The sequence below is a fragment of the Corylus avellana genome, chromosome 6, assembly GCF_965113065.1.
Source record: "Corylus avellana chromosome 6, dhCorAvel1.hap1.2, whole genome shotgun sequence".
Classification (NCBI taxonomy): domain Eukaryota; kingdom Viridiplantae; phylum Streptophyta; class Magnoliopsida; order Fagales; family Betulaceae; genus Corylus; species Corylus avellana.
Window position 1 is genome coordinate 27,692,152 of NC_142495.1, and position 19,420 is coordinate 27,711,571.

General features: G+C 37.1%; 3 protein-coding genes and 1 long non-coding RNA gene across 4 annotated transcripts; 1 reads left to right on the forward strand and 3 right to left on the reverse strand.

Annotated features, from left to right (window-relative positions):
• Positions 1-585: 585 nt before the first annotated feature.
• On the reverse strand, positions 586-1,923 carry LOC148585140 (uncharacterized). The gene has a single exon (XM_088517860.1). It carries the CDS (start codon positions 1,714-1,716, stop codon positions 1,036-1,038), a length of 681 nt encoding a protein of 226 aa, XP_088373986.1. The 5' UTR covers positions 1,717-1,923; the 3' UTR covers positions 586-1,035.
• Positions 1,924-5,733: 3,810 nt separating this feature from the next.
• LOC132187301 (O-Glycosyl hydrolases family 17 protein) lies at positions 5,734-8,419 on the reverse strand. Its single transcript, XM_059601574.2, has 4 exons — positions 7,928-8,419; positions 7,230-7,808; positions 6,140-6,422; positions 5,734-5,977 (listed from the first exon to the last, which is right to left on the reverse strand). Exons 1-4 carry the CDS (start codon positions 8,375-8,377, stop codon positions 5,949-5,951), a joined length of 1,341 nt encoding a protein of 446 aa, XP_059457557.1. The 5' UTR covers positions 8,378-8,419; the 3' UTR covers positions 5,734-5,948.
• A 2,222-nt stretch (positions 8,420-10,641) lies between these two features.
• On the forward strand, positions 10,642-13,197 carry LOC132168157 (uncharacterized). The gene is made up of 3 exons (XR_015912739.1): positions 10,642-10,916; positions 12,833-12,951; positions 13,036-13,197. It is a non-coding gene; the product is annotated as an uncharacterized LOC132168157 (long non-coding RNA).
• Positions 13,198-13,749: 552 nt separating this feature from the next.
• LOC148585141 (putative cytochrome c oxidase subunit 5C-1) lies at positions 13,750-14,015 on the reverse strand. Its single transcript, XM_088517899.1, has one exon. It carries the CDS (start codon positions 13,991-13,993, stop codon positions 13,799-13,801), a length of 195 nt encoding a protein of 64 aa, XP_088374025.1. The 5' UTR covers positions 13,994-14,015; the 3' UTR covers positions 13,750-13,798.
• Between the last annotated feature and the right edge of the window lie 5,405 nt (positions 14,016-19,420).

Consider the following 19,420-nt stretch of genomic DNA (forward strand, 5'->3'; position numbering starts at 1 on the left):
ATAGAGAGCTTAATTAATTAATTAATTAATTCTGGTATTTGGGTTTTTACATATTAATATTAGGGAGAAAAATGCTTTTAAAATTTAACCCTTCGAGAAATAATCAGATAAAATAATGGCACGGCACGTGTTCTAAACCAATTGCCGGGATGCATGTGTAGCTTCGACGTTTGTGTTCACGGGCTACCTATATATATTTGCATCAGCACAATTTACTAGAAAACAGTGACGAATTAAGATGGACCTCAAATTCACACACCAATGGAAGCTTGCTTCATGTATTCGTATGCAATTGCGTAAAAGCGCAGTACTTTTAAATATAATTATTAACATTATTCTTATCAGAATGCATTTAAAAAAGATAATGGGCTCAAAACATGAAAGAAAAAAAAAATTACTATATTATTTTAGAAACCAAACCATAATTTATTAAATGCTAATTATATATTTTTTTAAAAAAAAATTTCCAAACTAGTGCACCAAGGTCCCAAATGAAATGGGCTTAGAATTAATGACAAATAGAATTGATGGAGAAAAACGAAAAAGAGAGGAGATATGGGTATAGTACCGAATTATTACTGATTTATTAAAAGGTGATAGAAATAATTATTTTTACATTACCGTTATTCAAGAAAGGAATATTATCTCTACAGATCGACTACAGTAACCCTTTAATGTTTCACTTACCTCTCCTTCAGCACTGACCAGAGCTGGTCAGAATAGGTCCACTAACACGTGCCACAGTACTGCAAATGAACAGAGACATCAACAATTCGACATACACAGAGATAGAGACTCTGGTTTAATTATTCATGCTAAAATACAGTTCATTTTTCAAAGATGAAAAGAAAATTAGAAACAAAAACTCCAACAAATCAATAAACCAATCCCCCCATCATAATCATAATATGTGAAACATTCCACACAAAAAAGTCAGCTAATTTTTTTTTTTTCTTTCTAAAATAAGATGATGATGTTGATGATAAGGATGTGAGGAATATGATGACGATTCTGCAAAAAAAAAAAAAAAGTTGGCTAGTGAGCCATGGCCACAGGAGGCGCAAAGCTAATGGTTCGTTGGTTGGGCATGGCGAGCATGGCAGTGTGATCCAGGAAATCCTTGAGCTCAACCACGGACTGCAATATGGTCCGGAGATCGTCGGCGGATGAGAATCCCAAGCTGCCGACTTGTCGAACCGCGTACACATAAAACGTTATGCAGCCTTTTCTGAACTTAAACCTAGCCATCTCGCACCCATTCAAGCCTCTGATGAGCCGCTTGTTCACTTCTCCGAGCGGTATCTCCGGCGGCCAAACGCGGTCGACAGCCGCCTTCATGGTCTCCGTTTCGAAAACGAATAGAAGTACTTTGGATTTCTTGGTGCCAAGGCCTAGCGTGAGGGTATGCCAGGCATGGTGCGCCAGGATTGTGAAGTTTGTTGGCAAGAAAGCCGTGGTTGAAGGAAAAGGGAGTTTGTTTTTGTTGTTGGTGGTGGGTTTGGGATTAGTTGGTGGGAAAGAAAGCAGCCGGAGAAGTTCAAGAGGCCTAGCGCGGCGGATCGTGAACGATTTTACGATGAATTGACCGCCGAACCGGAGACCCTTTACGTCGGAGGTGGGCTTGAAAGAGAAATCTGAGGATGGTTTGGTTGTTTGGTGGTTTGGGTGTTGATGCTTTTGTTTCTTGTTCTTGTTTTTCTTCTCCTTTTGTTCCATGGTCTGTTGGGGGGGTTTGGTGTTGGTGGTGGTGGGTTTTCTTTGTATATGATAACAAAACCAATCTAAAGCTTTTGATGGTATACAAATAATATTGGGGTTTTCCTCTATTGTGTGAGAGATTACAGTCAGTTTTAGATTGGACAACCACTCCACTTCATATAAATTTGATTTTCTTTTTTTTATTCGATCTCCAGGGAAAAAAATAAAAAGGTTTTCTTTTGTTTGAGTTGTCAAATATTATATGGTTCTTATACGTGTCATTCTATTTAAAAAGTGGGATTTGAGTACATTGTTTGGGGTGGAGTTCTTGAGTACATCTCTTTTATTTTATTTTCTTTTCCTTTATATTATGAAACGGCTCATGATGCTGCCATTTCCTTTTATGGATCATATTTTCCTTGTCTCTGCAGCCTTTAAACCCTCCTTCCCTCCTCTCCTCCAAAAAAATAAATAAAAGAGAAATTCTATACATACTTTTATTCGTACGTTCATTAAAAATTCAGGATTGAAATATCTTACAATTAGTTATTTGAATTACAAATAATTCCTGCTATTTTAGATTGATTGCATGACAGGTATTTTGTGGATCCGTATTCCTAAAAATTTGATGTCCGAATTGCAAGTGAAAGAGTCTTTATAGGACCTACTTGCTCGAGTAAGGGTGAATTGCCGAAAGTTGCTAGGGCAATATTGCCGCTGTAAACTCATAGCTAAGGGTTTTCTCATATTTGCTGTCTTAATTACTAACAGTCTGAACAGAAAAATTATTAGGGATCTCAAACTAATTTTTGCAAGATATGAAATTCAAATTTGTTTAGCTAAACCGGCTGATCGATTCCTTAATTTCCGAAGTCAATAGCCAAAAGATATTTAAAAAGAAATAATAAACAAAAGCATTACATGTGCAGTGGGATGATTTTGGGCTCATAAATAATAATTACCCTCTCAATAAGGTAAATTGGGACCACATTATGATAATCCCATATGGGAAATTCCCCTAATCAAGAACTCCCATCTGTTTCCCGCAATCATAATGGAGCCCATTTGTTTAAGACCCTTGCATTGGATGGCTAACATCGATCCTTGATCGCCAATGCAGTTTTTCACTCTACGTGGATTGACCATTCGCCTTCACCATCATCTAAAACTTCTTCTTATATATTAAAAACTTAATTTTCTTTCAAATTGCATTTAAAAAATTAATTTAATTTACTCTATTAAACAAGTGATTCTCATATCAGAAAATAACATAGAGATATTAATTTCATGGTCCAAGCTAGAAGAAGAAGTGGTTGCCTGGCTTTGATTACCTGGGTTGAGAGAGAAAGGGAGAGGATCGGACAACCCAAAAGTCTTCTCAGTACAGTTGTTTCCTTCCAAAAGCAACAATATATATTGCCTTTAATCATTTCATGGGCAAGAAGTTTCAGAGGTCCTGAGAAGACCAACCAAAAAAGAGAGAGGGGCCACAATGGGGTTCTGTCTGTCGAATTTCATGTCCTTTGGGAGATATGGTTAATGGTTTGCTTTTATTTGTCATCCTTTCTTTATTAAAGCTTAAGAGAATTTTCTTGTGTTGGACAAATAAGAATTCCCATTTTCTAATTAATGTATGTGCTTGTCCACAATCATGCCTACAAATCAAAACTATAGCACTTGGTAAAGGTTATATATTAATATTTTTACTATTTATGCTTTCAAAAAAATATGACATTGTTTATACCCAAATTTTATAAAGAAAAAAAAAATCAAATTTAGTCCTAAGGTTTTCATGCGAGACGCAAATATAATTCTTGGGTTTTCAGTTTCAATACCCTTAGATTTTTCTTTGATTAGGTCATTCAGTCAATTTATTAATATCATGTGACTCTCGTTTGACATGTCTCGTGCCAATTGTATGTGCCATATGACAAAGTTGGCCGGAAAGCTTATTTTTTTAAAATGTTTTATTAAAGTTCAAGGACCAAATTATCGAAATTGAGAATCTAGGGATTAAGTCAAAATTGCATGAAAACTTATGGATTAAATTCAATTTTTCCCCAGATTTTAAAATTTGTTCTATCAATTTCTGGCACCAAAATTGATTGGTAAGTTGGTTGCTAAGGTTCTAACAACATTAATTAGCTCGGATCAATTGGGAACTTTAAGTAAGCTTATGTCTAAATCTACTTAATTGACACGATACCTACCCATAATCATCTATCAAACGTGCAAAAAACAGCTTTAACTGCCGAAAAATACTGCATAATTTGCCTGCATTTTCGGGTAAAACAAGAAATTGTTTGTACAAAGCATAAATGTGAATTAGGAGCTTATTTTTTTCAACACATGCAAATTTGGCTTATTTCCCGTGAAAAAAAATTACTAGAAATCTCTTATACAAAAATTAACGGTAAAGATTGTAAAATTTCCTTTAAGGCAATTCAGTAATTTTTTCACTGAGGATATTAAATTAATTAGCTAGCTTTCAACATTAGTTTTGAACGTGGTCTTCCTCAAGAAGCCATAATATTTTGAACCAAAAAAATAAAAACAAAAATAAAAAAATCAACTACTAAAGGGAAAACGTAAATTTCTTTTAAGAAACATCATGATTGGAATTATATGTTGTAGATGGAGAAATGGCGGAGAAAGGAGCTTTTGCTGTTGTTGTACAGGTAGGTTAGGTCTGCATGATTATCATGCTAACTATACTTATCACAGATCTAATTGCTTTATTTCTAATTTTCCTTTAGCAACGATTCTTGATCAGCAAACTATGTTATATATATATAGCTAGTGGGGAATTAATGAGTATAATTTCATCTTATTTCACTGTCATTGCGTTAATATAATGCAATGTGTTGGACGTGGATCAGTCCACCCACCAGTGGATCAAATTATGAAGAGTCACTTGATTATTTATTAGTTCTGAAAATCCCATGCAAAAGGGCAAAAAAGAAGAAGAAAAAAAAATCATAATTTAGTTCTTGGAAGCTTATTTTTAAAAAAATTCGTCAAATCCAAGGAGTACTCATCTATTCTCACATTATATCAGCCTACAGCTTTTAACTTTTGCTCTGTTGAGTACATGCACTTACTTTGGTCTAGCTAGTCAAAAGTTTAATTCGCTAGCCCATAGTTTTGAATTAGTACTTATAGCACTCAACAATGCAAAATAAACTATAAATAAAATAATAATAAAAATAAAATAAAATAACCACTAATAAGGGTGATAGTTGAATGGTCTTAAGGGAATTTCCATAAGATTTTTTTTTTTTTTTTTTGAGCAAATTTCCATAAGATTGGGCATGCACTAGGGACTGAGTTCAACTCCCACAATGGGAATCCTTTAGCCTATTAGTGTTAGTCACCTTGAGTCTCATTAATGCCATGGTGAGGCGGGTATTAAGCTATGGCTCTGTTGGTCTTGAGGGTCCTGCAGTTCCCACCGTCTAGGTCCCTCCTGAGCGACGCCCCACTGGTTGGTACTACTATGGTCACATCTAAGTAGGATAACTACAATTGGTCTCCCCCTCCAACCCTTTTTAATTAAAAATAAAAAAATAAAAAAATAAAAAATCGTTTGATTCTCACCCCTTTAAATTTTTTATTTCTCTTTTCTCCTTTGGTTCTCTCTTTTAGAGACTTTCTTTGTACTCTCTCTCTCTCTCTCTCTCTCTGCACGTACATAGAAGCCCTTCAAGACTTCACCACCACTGTTTTATATCGCGCTACGTACCTTAGTTCCATCACCTGCTCAGGGATGGAGCCAGAGCTTGAGTTAGGTAGTGGTCAATAGGCAAAAAAAAAAAATTTACCTTCAAGATTGTGTGTTGGATTAGTGGGAATAGATGAATTTTTGAAAATATGAGCTTCTCTATAAACAAAATTCAATGCCACCAAAGAGTTAATTGTGAACATCATAACATTGAACACCTCGTTCAATAGGCCCCAAATTTCTGGGAGGTGAAGACAATCGAGAGAGTGCTAGATATGATTTGGAATAACATTGCACGTGACATCATAATTAAACTGATGAGACAAAATTAGTAACGAGGCATATATTATCATCAAATTACCACAAATATGACCTACATAAACTAGAATTGGCCGTGTTAAATGCAACGTTTGTTACATCAAGATATTTGATGATAAAAACAAATGAATAAAAAGTCGCAATTAAGTGAATAATTTTCTCCAAGTATGGTTATTGCAGCCCTACAGTACCCACATCCTCCATTTCAATCTCATCCAACGTATCTACATGCGCCATGACCTGATCATCAACACGAGCACACAAAAATCGAATATTAATTACGACACTTTTACTTGTTTTCTTTTTTATTTGATGGAATATATATATATATATATATATATATATATATATATATATTTTTTTTTTTTTTTTTTTTTTGGGGGGGGGGGGTGTTTTACTTACTTGGGTCTTGGGTGGTCAGGACTCCGGTGTGAGCGAAATCACAGTTGTAATCGTGGCGACCAGACTTCTGATAGAAGGCATTCATGACGTATGATGCGTGGGAGGCAACGGCATTGGGTTGGAAGCAGGCTCCACCAGCTTGTATGGGCTTGCAATCCACACCTGAGCTGCAGGCGTAGTCTATGTTTGACTGTAGCGCTGCATTGCTAGCGCCTGGCTTTGGTACACACCACTTCTTGCCTGATACGGGTGTGGGTCTGGGCCTTGGTCTATTTTGACCCGACTGGTATAATACGAAGAATAATGACAAAGATTAATTAAATATTGAGAATCAAAAATTAATACAATAACGAATAAAAGACAACTAGTTTGACGTAACCAATTAGCATGTGATCCCTTAATTTCCAAAGCAATTTAATATATACTTAACACCACAAGATCTGCTCACCCGCAAAAGCAGAGGAAAAGAAAAGACAACTACAAGAAGGCGCCATGATCGGATCAAAATTTAAAAACACGTGCGTACTCACTCTAAGCATGTGCCAAATCAATTAGAAAAGATTTGCACAAATTCTCATCTTGTCAGAGCCAAGTCCAATCAACACGCCGGGTGCGATTGTGACCTACAAACTAGAGATTAGATCGGGTGGCCGCAACTACTAAATCTTCCTTGTCAAGAATAGTTGCGACCGTTCCGATAGCTAGTAGGGCGAACACTCTTTAGAGGTTTGAAGAGGATGACCCACCATCCCCTTCCCTCCAAAGGAGTGGTACATGGTTCATGCCCCCACTCCACATTGCAAATAATAACAATTTTGATGTTTCTGCTAGCAATAGGGCAAGGGACAAAAAAATATATATCTCAAAACTTATAAAAAGAAATTCGAATGTGCTTTTAAAATCAATACATTGCTCGTAGTCTTAGTAACGGATATATTCTTTAGAAAAACAAATTCCATTCCTCAAGAAATTAAAAAACAATATTCTTTTCTTTCCTTGTTTATCAGACAAACAACAACAGTTCTACTATAAAAATTATAATAATAATAATTAAAAAAGAAAAAAAAAAGAAGTGAATTATATTTCGTACCTGTTCATTGCGCATAATCCCAATGTCATATATCGGAGTGAAATCCGGTCGGAACAAGCCCCAGTTCCTCTCAGCGGTCGGACCCGGCTTAAGGTTCTCATCGAACAACGAGAAAAGGTAGGTCTCGAATCTCCGGTTGGGCATCAACGGCGTGCCTCTACGCGAGCTGACATGATGGACCAAGTGCCCATTAAACGTCGCCGCATGGGCCACGCTACAGGCTTCGTAGCCGTCGCAGTTGGTGGGCCAACCGGTCTCGCCCACGACCAAGCCCACGTCGCCGTACCCGACGCCCTTCATGGCCGAGTGGAGGGCGTCCATCATGGCGTCGAACATGTTGGTGTATGTAATGCCTGTGAACTTGTCGTGGATGCCAGCGTTGCGCTTGAAGAGCGCGTAGTTCGCCATCTTTGGAGAGTAGGCAAAGTAGGGGTAAGGGTTGACCATGAAGGGTGCATTTGTTTCGCGTAGGAATTTCAGCATCGGCGCGAATACGAGCCGGTCGTAGCCTCGCCTGAACCGGCCGAGACTCGGTGGCTCAGAGATTGAGAGAATGCCAAGAGAGTGTGGGGATGTGACCTGGTAATTAAGCCGACAAGAAAAACGCGCTCAAAAGTCAAAAACAAATCAAAGGAAATCTATGTACCCAAAAAAGGGGGAAAAAAACAGAGCCAATTAAAATTATAATAATCTCCAACCTTAATGTCCTTGATTCCGGCGAGAACAAGAGCCTGGTGGAGACTCCTCATCGCAGGGACAAGGCGACTAATGAGGATTTTGTCGGCGGTGGCCATGATTTCATTGCCAACGGCAATATAATTGATCCGTGTCTGCGGGTGGAACGGGGCGATGTGGGTGGCTACCCACTGGCGCGCGTTGGCTAGTACGGCGAGGGCGGGGATCTCACCGTTGCCGACGGTCACAGTGACGAGGATGCCAGTGTTGGCAAATGCGCGGAGGATGTCAGGGTTGGTGTCGAAGATCTTGATGCGGTCGATGATGGTCTGGGTCTTGAGGAAGTTGGCCACTTGAGCCGGCGGCGGAAGGTTGTTTGCCAGAGTGCCGTAGTTGACGCCGATGGAGTGTGCGGTGGCGGTGAGGTAGAGGAAGAGAGTGGAGAGGACGAGGATGGGGTGGGAGAGGGCCATGGTTTTCCGGACTTGGAGACACGGATTGGAAGGAGGGGGTTTCTGGTGTATTTATAGTGGGGAAGAATATAGAAAAATGATTGTGTTATTTCTGTGGGTAATTTTGTTTATCCAACAAAATTAAACCTACTAATCTTTTTTGGATAAGTTCTTGTTCAGAATTAGCAAAGTGCTTCAACCACCCTTCATTAGTTTCATTAATATCACCACGATTTTATGCTCCTTAAATAGTTCTGATTTTTTCTTAGTTTTTTTTTTTTTCTTTCTAGGGTGCTGAGATCTTATAGGGAACTAAGGAGGTAGGATGGTGTATGCAAATACAAGTTCTTCAAACTGGTTTGGAGTAAATTTCCTTCAACCTATTATAATAAGTGTCAAATGTCATCTTTTACATGTTTTAATTAATATTTTTAATAATCATTTTATTGTCATTCTATTAATTTAGAAAGTCAAACATTAATTTTTGAAAAACTTTAGCATGTTACATGAGTTATAACACTTGTCACTTACTAAAATATGTCGAAAGAAAATTTTTGAAATTTGTATCCAAATCTAACATTATCAGTTTATCATTAATTGTTTTTGATAATAACTAATTTAAGGGTAGATTAATAAGGGACAGGCTTACCTGCCGTAGACAAAACTACCGCATATCTGCGGTAGTTTTGTCGGAAGGCTGGGATTTTAAGTTGGGCTTTTTTTAACTCCAAAGGCTAACGTGAACTTTAAAAAAAAAAAATGCCGTTAAAAACAAACGTTTTGGCCGTGAACACCCTTCCAAACAAAAAACCCGAACATGTAAAAGATTCAAAGCGATGAAATCCAAACAAAAAACCCATTTGATCTGCTCGTTAATCGCGGCCTCACACTCGTCGGAGTAGTTCTTGCGAGAAAGCGAGAGGTGAGGGACGGTGGGATGAAATCGAGCTCCTTCTTGGCCTCCTCGAAGGGAGGGAACACGACGCCAGTGGGCGGAAGGTCGTTCGGACCCTTTGACCCATCCAATACTTTTTCTACCCAAATCCTTGGTTTTGGGTAGAAAAAGAAAACAAATCTGGTCGGTTTTGGGTAGAAAAAGAAAAAGAGAGAAAATAATGCAAAAGAAAATAGAGAAAATAATGCAGAAAATAATCAACCTTTGGAGGAGATATGCGGCCGGTAGAGGTTCAATCCTAGCTCCTTGACCAAGATCCTCAGCCCTGGTGGCTACTACAGCCAATGGAGCGCTGGTTTTGGGTATGGTGAGAAAAAAAGAGAGGGAGACGGTTTGGGTAAAAAAAAAAACAATTGAAGTTAACGGAATTTTTTACGGCTTTTTTTTTTTTTTTTTTTTAATTCCACGTTAGCCTTTTGGGTTTAAAAAACTCTAACTTAAAATCCCAGCCTTCCAACAAAACTACCGCAGATATGCGGTAGTTTTGTCTACCGCAGGTAAGCCTGTCCCGATTAATAATACCAGATTAGCTTAGTAAAATAATGATTGCCGTATATCATAAATCTTTTATAAAATTCAATGGGCCAAACCTAATAAGTAAGTAAGTAACAACAATGCATTCGAATCCAAAACTTTCGCAATCGGACACAGGATAACTTGATTATTAATTAGTTAGCGGTTTCTTTCACGTCTCGAATCAACTTGTCGTGTTTACGTGGCGCTTGGACAAAGTTTCCGAGTCAAATGTTCAAAGCTGACAAGAGTCCGACGCTGAGCTCCCGCTAAAATAAAACTTCCGCTTCACCGATTCTTTCTTGTATGATCCACGCGCTGTAAACACGAGAATGGCCCTTCGACTTTGGCGTGTGAACCCGACCACCTCTTTCAGGTTGGGCGGCGATCACGCACGCGCTTTTCTTTTAAAGGAAAAATAAAGAAAAGTGACTGGCCCGTGTTTTAGCGCGTTTTACGCGGGTTCTGAAGGTTCGGGCGGCACAGAGCCTCGAGAGAGAGAGAGAAAGTCCAGCCCGCCGCATATTTTGCTGTAAAGGTTTAGAAAGTGTGGGTTGGCTGTATACAGTGTAAATATCCAATTGTCATGATTAAATAGTTTGTGATTTTACAGGCGTTGGATCATGGAAGGTGTCTATGCTGAGACTCATTATTATGGTCCTAAACGAAAGAGGTTTGATAAAGACACAACACAAACCCAACTTAAAACCAACTTCTCTCTTACATGGCATTTATTTTTTTTTTTATTATATTTTTTTTAAAACCAAATTAAAGGCCTGTAAAAATCAAATTTCAGAAATCTTAAAAGTCTCTCTCAGTCCCGCTCTCCCTCCCGCGCTCACCCTCTCTCCTCCGGCGAGTTCATCGGCCACCGGAAATCCCCTCTCAGTCTCTCGCTCTCCCTCCCGTGCTCACCCTCTCTCTCCTCCGGCGAGTTCTTCGGCCACCGGAAATCCTCTCTCACTCCAGCACTCTCCCTCCCGCGCTCACCCTCTCTCTCCTTCGGCGAGTTCTTCGACACCGGCGAAGCTGTCCGTCCACTGTCTCTCTCACTCCGGCGAAGCCGAAGGCTCTCTCTCTCCTCCACCGGTGGTAAGCAATCCCTCTCTCTCATCCACATTCAAAATCTAGGGCTTTTTGATTTATGTGTAGTGGGTGCTAGAATAGTGTATTAGATTTATGTGTATTTAGGGTTTAGATTTCTGTTTTTTGAATATTATTGGGTATGGATTTGTTTAGGGTTTAGGGAGGTATATATCCACCTTGATATATCAAAAAGCTCAGTAATTTCTGACTGGTCGGAAAATGAATCCCGTTGGTTTGCTTGAATCGGATCCATTGCTGCTGCTCTGGATTTGGCCTGAGAAGAAAATTGTTAACAAAAAAAAAAAAAAAGCTCTGTGAGATGAATAAAATAAAATACTATACTAGATTAGAAGGGATTGTACTGGAGATGGGGTGTGAAGCAAACTGCCAAACTGGGAAAGAATTTGTACGTACAGAGAGCTAGAAAGAAGTTGAAAAACTTTTTCCGAGAAATTTGGATTTATGCACATAGTGCTCTGATCTCAATCCTTTTAAAGGAAAGAAGTGGAAGTGGTGGTAGATCAGACAAAGATTTATCTTTGTAGTTTCTGTACTGTGCTGACATTTTATTTGGATGTCATCACCAGTCCAACAACAGAGTACACATGTCAATATTAATATTTAACTGGGATGAACAAGGACTTCTTAACTTTTTGGATTGGTTTGCTATCCCTTTCATGTGTTTTTCTAAGATTAACATTTGAGGAGACATAGATTACATGTCTCTGAAATTCATTTATGATGGCCCACATTCAATTTAGCTCTGCGGACCTTATTAAACATCATGGTTTATATAGTCTACTAAAATCAGTGTTGTGACGAGGACAAACTCCTGCAAGATGTTTCCTTGTTAACCAAATCAGTTGTTAGAGTGCACTTCTTTGCAGCATCGATCTTGAGGATAGGTTTTAGGTTTGTTAGCTAATTGTACTGATGCAGGCTCTTATTTAATGTTTTTTACCCATTTAAGATAAGCTTCACCGTTTCCGAGTTCTTACACTCGAATCACATTTCTTGTATAAAGCCTAAGCTGGGATGGAGTTTGTGACTTCTCAGAAGTCGAAATTGAATTTGCTCAAAATTTTGACTGAATGCTTTTCTTTTGGACTGGCCTTGGTTTCACTAGACGGTTGAATACAAATCAAACCTTGAAGGACCACACCATTCTCATGGTTTTAGATCACCTTTAAAGATTGGAGATTGACATTGCAAGTTGTGTAGTAGATTGAGGGGATAAGTGTAGTTCCCCTATGGATAAGTAATGAGCAATTTTGTGGGAATGATTAATAATAATTTTTGTCATCACATGAAATATGATTCTGGTAAAGTCTCAACCTCTGTACATTGGAACCTTTTGTTTAGATCTACTTGGATTTGCTTAATGTTCTCACTTTCAAAATGTGAACACCAACCACTGACTACTTTTATGCTATTCCATGAATCCTTGGATATTGTTCCCTTGCTACTGATATATGCAATTCATGCTAGATTTTATACCTTGTTTGTCTTCAAAAGTCTATATCATGACTACCATGAAATTTAGGCTCATTGTAACCCCCATCAAATCCTATGATGCTGGAGTGATATGCATTGGATTTTTAGCTTATTGTATGAGTAATGATTTTAAATCTTTATAAATGAAAATTGGAAGCAAATTAGGGTACCTCATCTGCTGCAGGCTTTTCTTGGTTGGAATATTTTGGTCATTTTCGAAAACTCAACAACCTTATTTAATAAGTGATTGCATATTCTAGTTTGTCTTTTTGCATGTGTTTTGTGATTTTACAGAGAAAAGTAGTGTTTGTTTGTCTTTTTGCATGTGTTTTGTGTTTTTTCTTTTCAAGCCTATTTAAGTTCTTACTATTTGTATGCTTTTTATAGTTCACACTGCTTATACAATAATATTTTGAATTATACATTAGGTAAGTGGAAAAGTTACTCATTATAGCTGCCTAAATGGACAAGGATGGTGAAGTTGAATCTTTGTATACACGTATTCCAAATGATGAAGATTTTTTGGAGCAAGATTGCCCTCAAATAGGTTTGACTTTTCATCTTTTGTTTGTGTTATAATTTTGCTTTGACACACCAAGATGGCTTTTAACTTTGTATCCCGTTTTGATAGATGTGGATGAAGAAGTTGAAGAACCAAATGTCTTAAGGATCACTTGTTCGGATGAAGAGTTGGATGGGGACGAAAGTTCGAATGAAGAGTTGGATGGAGATGAAAAATTTGAAGAAACAGAGATGATCGGTGGGAATGAAGAAGTTGAAGAACCAAGGATGATCGGTGGGAATGAAAAAGTTGTCTCCAATAAAATTCAATCCCAATCTTGTAATTTACCGTTAGTTTTTGTTCAAGAGATTTTCAATAATTTATTCACACCTCTTTCAAGATATGACCAAAAGGAAGAAAAAGGGTCATTGGCAGTGCCAAACTACAAAATATTCAAAGGAGTTGGAAGTATGCGGAATTAAGTCAAAATGCAAGGACATAATTAGAAAAAGAAAAAGGTTTTATTAAGGAAAAATCTGGTATTGACAAAACAAATAGTAAAATAATTGGTGTTTAGCCTCTTTGAGACACTAAAAATGGGAAGCACATCATCCTCACAACCAGCATTTCTCTCCTCCCTCCAACTGTTTGGTGTTTTAGTTGTTGTAGGAGCAAAATCCAGAATCAAAGACAAATGTGTTGAATCTCTTGTTCAAACCAAACCAAAGTGAGAAAGACAAAAAGATAAAAATAAAAGTAAATATAAAAAAATAATAATAATAAAGAAGAAAAAAGAAAAGAAAACAAAAATACACCCAGTAAACAAAAATAGTAATCCACAAAATGATCAAACTGCAGAATGTGTCCACTCATGACAGAAACAAAGAAAGATTTATTCTTCGGCAGTAACAACACTAATCTCACTCTTCTCCAACAAGTCATAAAATTGCCACACTTTCCTCTGTTCATTCCAGTGATGCATTTTCCAGAGGCCACCAGCAGCCAAACCAAGTGCCAACCCAATGCATAACTCCTTCACAACACTTGGTCCTTTCAAGGTGGCATGAGCAACCCTAGAGCCAGCCATTGTGCTTCTTTAGTAGAAAGCTTGTAAAAGTCTGCAAGTAGAGACGACAGGCCATTTTCATTATTTTCTTTTTAAGAGGCACAAAAGTAAAATCAACAAGCCAATCAATTAAAATAACCAAAGCTGAGGAGAAAGTGCCTCTTGTTTGGGATATAATTCTTGTTTTGTGTCAATACAAATTCATTCATCAAAAAAAAAAAAAAAAAAAATCATAATCACAAGACATGTTACCTAGAATCAATAACTTCTAGCAGGTTACTAATGTAGTTGTACCCAAGCACCTGAAACCTCACATGTTAAACAAGTGAACACTGTACTCTTGAGAAGGAAATGGCATGCAAATTACTGCCTCTACCCAAACGGGAGATCAACATAGACAGGAAAACTTCTCAACTAAATTTTTGCTATTGTTCTTGCATCCAGAAAGGTCTTGATAACTTTCCACAGAATCCGAAACCCAGAGCCAGCATTAATGATAAAGAGTCTATTTAAAGTCTGGGAGAATATCAGCAACCAAAATTTAGTATGATACATAAGTGCACATAAGCCAATTATTCAGTATGCTAAGAGAGACCCTTTGCATTCATATGCCTTCAATTTTATATTTCTCCTAGACTTTGTTTAAACCACAAAAATTTCTAAAAGCCTTCGGCCATTGAAGTTTTGAGTTGCAAAATGAGACTTGATAGAAGAATTAACCAGAGTTCTGAGCTGTTGCGGTAGAGACAAATAAATCGTTTATTGGGGTACACAACAAGTTTAATTACAAAAGTTTTGTTACAGAGTATATTACCGATCGACACGAGTCTTACTGCAGCTAGGGGCGAAACTACATTGTGAAGCCCCCAAGCCTCAACGCGTTCCCCATATATATATATATATATATATATATATATAACCCTTTCAAAATCAAAATTTTACTGCCCAAAAAAGTTCTTTTTGGTTTTGTCCCCTGCACCTAAAATTCTAGTTCCACCCTTGATATGCAGCCTATGAAAGAACAAGGACAAGCTAGTTATTGCAACTTCAATATTGTGAAAATCTTGATAATCATATGCTGCTAGAATCAAATATTAATTGCAACCTGACAGCTTCATACTCATGCAATGAGTTGCACGGTTAGACATTCAATTTGTTTATAAGAAAGCAAAGATCAGTGGGCAAACTTCTAATAACCTTTAGGTATCATCACTGGTTCATCATACATTAATGTTCATTTTAAATTCCAAATCTGTTCTTGTCCAATTATCAGTCTCAAGAAAACATATACTTTCCTACTCCAAAACCGCACATTTGACACCTAAAAAGGCCATAAAGTACAATTAAATGTCAATGCCCAGGTTCAGTGGAAAGAGAAAACTTTCCTATAACACTAAAATTGCATCAATACAATAATACATATAATCTCCAACAAGAAGTTCCAAATTTTAAAACGATGCTTTACCTTACCGCAGCACAAGCACTCCCCACCAAAAACAAATATTCACTACCCAATCAAACATAGAACTAAAAAACAATAAAACCACCAAAACTGCCAGCTTTCTCGGCATCCAACCAAACAAAAACACATCAAAGACACAGAGGCCGAGAAAACAAAACCAAAACCCTAATCAGAAGAAAAAAAATCAATAATAAAAAGATCTAACAGGGGGATTTGAGTTTATAAGGAAGAAGACACACCAGGATGAGATCGAAGGGGGTGGCCTGGTCGACCTTGACGAACTCGGCGTCCCAGGCCTTGAGGTCGTCGTCGGAGGTGGAGCGTTCTTCGGACGCGGCGGCTGCTTTGGGAGTCTCGACGTGCTTCTTGCAGTACTCGGTGGCCGAAGACGTCGCCGGAGTGAGAGAGACAGAGACGGAACGTTGCGCCGGAGGAGAAAGAGGATGAGCGCGGGAGGGGGAGGGGGAGCGAGAGACTGAGGAATTTTGGATCTGAAAGGGAAAAAGACAGCGTCAATGATTTAAAATTTAAACTTTTATTTTTTTATTATTTTTAAATGCCATGTAGGAGAGAAGTTGGTTTTAAGTTGGGTTTGTGTTGTGCCTTTAACATTTTCCTAAACGAAAGCCCATCAAATCTATTGCGTCTGAATTTTTGTAAGAACATCGCAACCTCCGCCCAATTTTTTATTTTTTATTTTTCTTTGATAATGAGTATAATTGTATTTCCGTTAGTTTATTTTCGCGTAAAATAATTTAAAAAAAATATTTTATGTATTTTTGGGTGTTTGGTGTAACAAAAAATATTTTTTCTCAAAAACTTTCTTTAATTTTCAGAAAATTATTTTCATTTTTTAAAATATTAAACATTTTTCAAGTTTGACCATCTCATTTTCATATCAACAAACACAAATAGAACGTCCCCTTGTAAACCCCACCTGAACTTCACCAAGCCACTGCTGAGATCTGGTCAGGAATCACCGCGATGTATGGGATATTGGTATTTCCTTTTTATTTTATTTTTGGTTATAATTGTTCGAATTAAATAACACTTTTTTTTTTTTTCTCAATAAATAATGGTTTCGACTTTCGAGTACTTGAGAATCATGAAGTCACCAAAATAAGTACTTTCAAGTGAATTCACACGAATGAATAAGTCCAAAGGCCCTTAACCGTTGCTGAAACAAAATCCAAAACTGGCAGATATGCAAGCCTTACTTGGGCTTATGATCCGGAGAATGACAAAAGTAAAAAGCTGCCTAATTTGTTTTATTTTCATATATACCTTCTTTTTCTTTATTTGCCACCCTTACGTTACGTTTACGTGCATGGGCCTCAAATTCAGTTCATCTTTTGCACCGTACGTTTTTTTACTTTTTCTTTTGGGGGCATTATTAGGATTCTCTACAATTTTTTTTTTTTTTTAAAAAAAAAAAAAATTAAATTTTAAAATTATGTGAATTCAGGCCATTTTTTTACGTCTAAGCGATTTGAAATGAAACCGTCAAAAAATAACTATAGTACGCTAAGCATTTTCATTACAAAAAAGTGTTGTAGTACATATAATGAGAATATAAATACTATCTTATCTCATGACTAATATATTCAATATCGCCTCTTCTCTCACCCTAATCTCGATCTCCTACTCAAATCTGCAAAAATTGATGTTGCGCCGACATAGTCCCTTATCCAATAAGCACTTACTTGTATCGGATTCAGATACAGAATCTGATACTCCAAGTTATGGCGTCTACGACTCTGAGACACTGAAGCAAAATAAAAGGGGATGTCAAAAAAGGAAAACGAATAATAAAGAAAATTTTGTCGACGAAGAAAGTAGCCGAAATGTGAAGGCTTCGAAGGAAGATCCAGGTTTAAAGTTGCTAATTACTATCATTTAATTGCTATATATATACTTTTAAAGCCTACTCTTTCCATTTGTACACCATATTCAGTAAATGTTACTTGTATTCCAAGGTAAAAATATTAAATTTCTAATGAAGAAATTTTTTATGGGATTAATTGAAAACTAACGTTGCTTCTTAAATAATTATTTTAAGATTGTTTCATAATATGCAGATAATTCATCATTAATATTGGTGGAGCAGGCAAAAAGGTATCAAGAAAACATGAAACAAATTCCAATCCCTACAAGTCGTGGGTCGTGGCCAGATATTGATGATGATGATCTGTTCATCACATGGGAGGGATTAGTGAAATCCATGAAGCAGTTGTACGGACAGTCATTGCACTACCTAACCCATGTTCTTGTGAAGCAGTGGGATCGGTCAAGGATTGGTGCCGATGAGGAAGACAAGCCGGTGGACAACATTATTCATCGTCACAAGGCTGAGGGCATCGTTTGGGACGTGGAAGAAGTCCACCGGCGTTGCACCTCTCATCTGCACCTGGCTAAGCTTTGGCTACAAGACCCCGATTATCATGCTTTTGTTGATGATGTCATCCCGCCGTTTTAAGGCTATGTTCTGTTATGGAACTCGTGTCTCAATTCTAAGGATACTATGGCCCTGTTTGCCAATGGCCCTGGAACGGTACTGTTCCAGGGCCTTTTTTTAGGAATAAGTGTTTGATTGGTTTTAGTGAAAATGTTTTGTGAAGAAAAGTAAAAAAAAAATATTTTATATGAAAAAATGTAAAAAATTTGTTTTGTAGTGATTTTTTTATTTAAATAATAATAATAAAAATGATTGATGTGGTGTGGTATAAAAAGTAGAGATATTGAGATTAATTTTGAGGTAAATTTTTTTTTTTTTTTTTTGGATTGAGGGAGGCCCTGGAACGGTACCGTTCCAAGGCCATTGGCAAACACACCCTACAAAAAAAAAACATGGTTTATGGGTTTTTTGTATTGAGGTTGTTTTAGCAAAACGATCCCATTAAGAGAAGAGAAAAAATGTCCCAAAAAAAAATGTATGTGAAAGGGTAAGTGAGTCGTGATTCTTGAACCTTTGTTTTATTATTTTGGATAGGGTGTAAATAGCTGTTTATATTGTATGTGAAAGAATAAGTGAGCCCTGCACCTATTTGAACAATTAATTATACGGTTATACCCCATCCCAATCCACTTGGTTGTTATGTAGTCCCACTTTTACAGTCATAAACAACTTAATAATCCGTGAGTTTCTTCAAAATTAAGGATATTATTTTGAAATTTGTGTTTTACCAAATAATTTTGACCCATCGAAGTTACCCAAGCAAGTAAAATTGTTAGTACTGTATTTTCTCAATTTAGTAATTAATGTTATTTTACAATTTATGGTCATCATTAATCTGAACCTGTTTGACATCCTTGGCAGCATGGCGGGCAATAGTGCGGCGACGCTTGTTATCAGCATTAATCCTCCACATAAACGTACGGTTACATAAATATTCAATGCCCCACTAGGGAATCTAGTACGAGCTGACGTGTATTGCAATAATTATCGCTAAATCTGGTGATCTGTTGATAAAATTTTAACCGTCATAATACTTTTGTAATGAGGACCCATATTTTGGTTTATTTACAATTTACCCATGTTTTTCTCGTTTTCTTAGAGCCTAGATGTAGAAACAAGGATTTGGGTTCTAAGTAAGGGTGAAAATTTGGTTTCGGTTCTTGGTTATTGGTCAAAATTGGAACCGGAACTAGAATCCTCAGTATTGACTATTTTGAAAACCGGAACCGGAACTGGTTGGTACCGGTTTCAAAACCAGGTAACCGGTTTTTTTTTTTTAGGAAAAAAAAAAGAATTTGGACTTATTTAACAACAAGCATGGAGTATTGAGAGGCCAAAAATTTGTATTTTGGCCCAAAATTTTTGTATTTTGGGCTCTTTAGGCTCAACAAGTGGCTTGGAGTTGAATTTAGAAGTCGAGGATATACTCCCTTTTATGGAAAAACAAACTTGGAGGTTTTATATTTTGAGCAATGTGAGACAATTGTTAAGGAGAAAAAAAGAAAAAAAAAAGAAAGAAAGTGGGACAATT

What these genes read in the sequence shown, in the direction of transcription:
- LOC148585140 (XM_088517860.1), bottom strand. Translation starts at nt 1,716, where the DNA reads ATGGAACAAAAGGAGAAGAAAAACAAGAACAAGAAACAAAAGCATCAA.
- LOC132187301 (XM_059601574.2), bottom strand. Translation starts at nt 8,377, where the DNA reads ATGGCCCTCTCCCACCCCATCCTCGTCCTCTCCACTCTCTTCCTCTAC. An exon ending in CCGGAATCAAGGACATTAAG is followed by an intron (nt 7,809 to 7,927) that starts GTTGGAGATTAT and finishes CTTAATTACCAG; the next exon opens with GTCACATCCCCACACTCTCT. An exon ending in GGATTATGCGCAATGAACAG is followed by an intron (nt 6,423 to 7,229) that starts GTACGAAATATA and finishes GTATTATACCAG; the next exon opens with TCGGGTCAAAATAGACCAAG.
- LOC148585141 (XM_088517899.1), bottom strand. Translation starts at nt 13,993, where the DNA reads ATGGCTGGCTCTAGGGTTGCTCATGCCACCTTGAAAGGACCAAGTGTT.